Raw genomic sequence first — 1,192 nt, forward strand, 5'->3', positions numbered from 1 at the left:
TCACTGGTTGAAAAAAAAGCTAATTGTCCATTTTGAAAAGACTCTTCTCAGGGCTCCCTTTATGTCTTGATTCCTCAGGCTGTAGATGAAGGGGTTCAGCATGGGGGTCACCACAGTGTACATCACAGCCATGACAGTCTCTTTAACAGTAGAATTGTTAGATGAAGGGCAAAGGTAGAGGCCAATGATTGTCCCATAGAAGAGAGATACCACGGAGAGGTGGGAGCCACAGGTGGAGAAAGCTTTGTGGATACCCCTGGCAGAGCGGACCTTGAGGATGGAGGACACGATTCGTGCATAGGATGAAAATATCAACAGGAATGGAACAATAATGACAAGCCCTCCCAAGATAAAAATCACCATTTCATTTATCTGAATGTCAGAGCAGGCCAACTTTAGCAGAGCTGACATGTCACAGAAGAAGTGGGGGATCACGTTATCAGCACAGAAAGACAGCCGAGCCATGAGCACGGTGTGCAACAAAGAAATGCAGATGGTCAGCACCCAGGACAGCACCAGCAGGGAGAGACAGAGCCTGGGGCTCATGATGGCGGTGTAGTGCAGGGGGAAGCAGATGGCCACGTAGCGGTCATAGGCCATGGCCACAAGGAGGAAGCTCTCCAGGTCTGCAAAAAGCAGGAAGAAGTACATTTGTGTCAGGCAGCCAGCATAAGAGATGGACGGGATGTGGCTCTGCATGTCCTGTAACAATTTGGGCATTGTGACAGAGGAGAAGCAGAGGTCAGAGAAGGACAGGTTACTGAGAAACAAATACATGGGTGTGTGGAGGTGGGGGTCCAGGCAAATGAGGACGAGGATGAGAAGGTTCCCCAGGACGGTGGTAACATACATGGCCAGGAACAGAGTGTAGAACAGGTCTTGCTGATCAGGTCTAATGGGCAGGCCCAGGAGGAGGAAATCTGAGAAGACTGTTTGGTTTCCCATTTTCATGCTGCTTTTGGTTTACCTTTTGAAAATTAAGAACAATCTGTATGAAAGTATAAGCCTAAATATATATATATTTGTTGCAGAACTTTCAAAAATATTTTCATTAAATGCCCATAAGTCATAGCAGTTGTTTACTACTTTATTTGAAATCTCCCAAGTATGTAGATAAATATTTATGTAAAGGAAACAACAAACACATATGAAATTATGGGTCAAATTCAATCAAATTTCAAAATTCTCTATG

General features: G+C 44.9%; 1 protein-coding gene across 1 annotated transcript; it reads right to left on the minus strand.

Moving 5' to 3' along the window:
* Positions 1 to 951, minus strand: OR1E1F (olfactory receptor family 1 subfamily E member 1F). The gene has a single exon (NM_001389757.1). It carries the CDS (start codon positions 949 to 951, stop codon positions 1 to 3), a length of 951 nt encoding a protein of 316 aa, NP_001376686.1.
* Positions 952 to 1,192: the final 241 nt, after the last annotated feature.

Source organism: Bos taurus, chromosome 19 (assembly GCF_002263795.3).
Source record: "Bos taurus isolate L1 Dominette 01449 registration number 42190680 breed Hereford chromosome 19, ARS-UCD2.0, whole genome shotgun sequence".
Lineage (NCBI taxonomy): Eukaryota > Metazoa > Chordata > Mammalia > Artiodactyla > Bovidae > Bos > Bos taurus.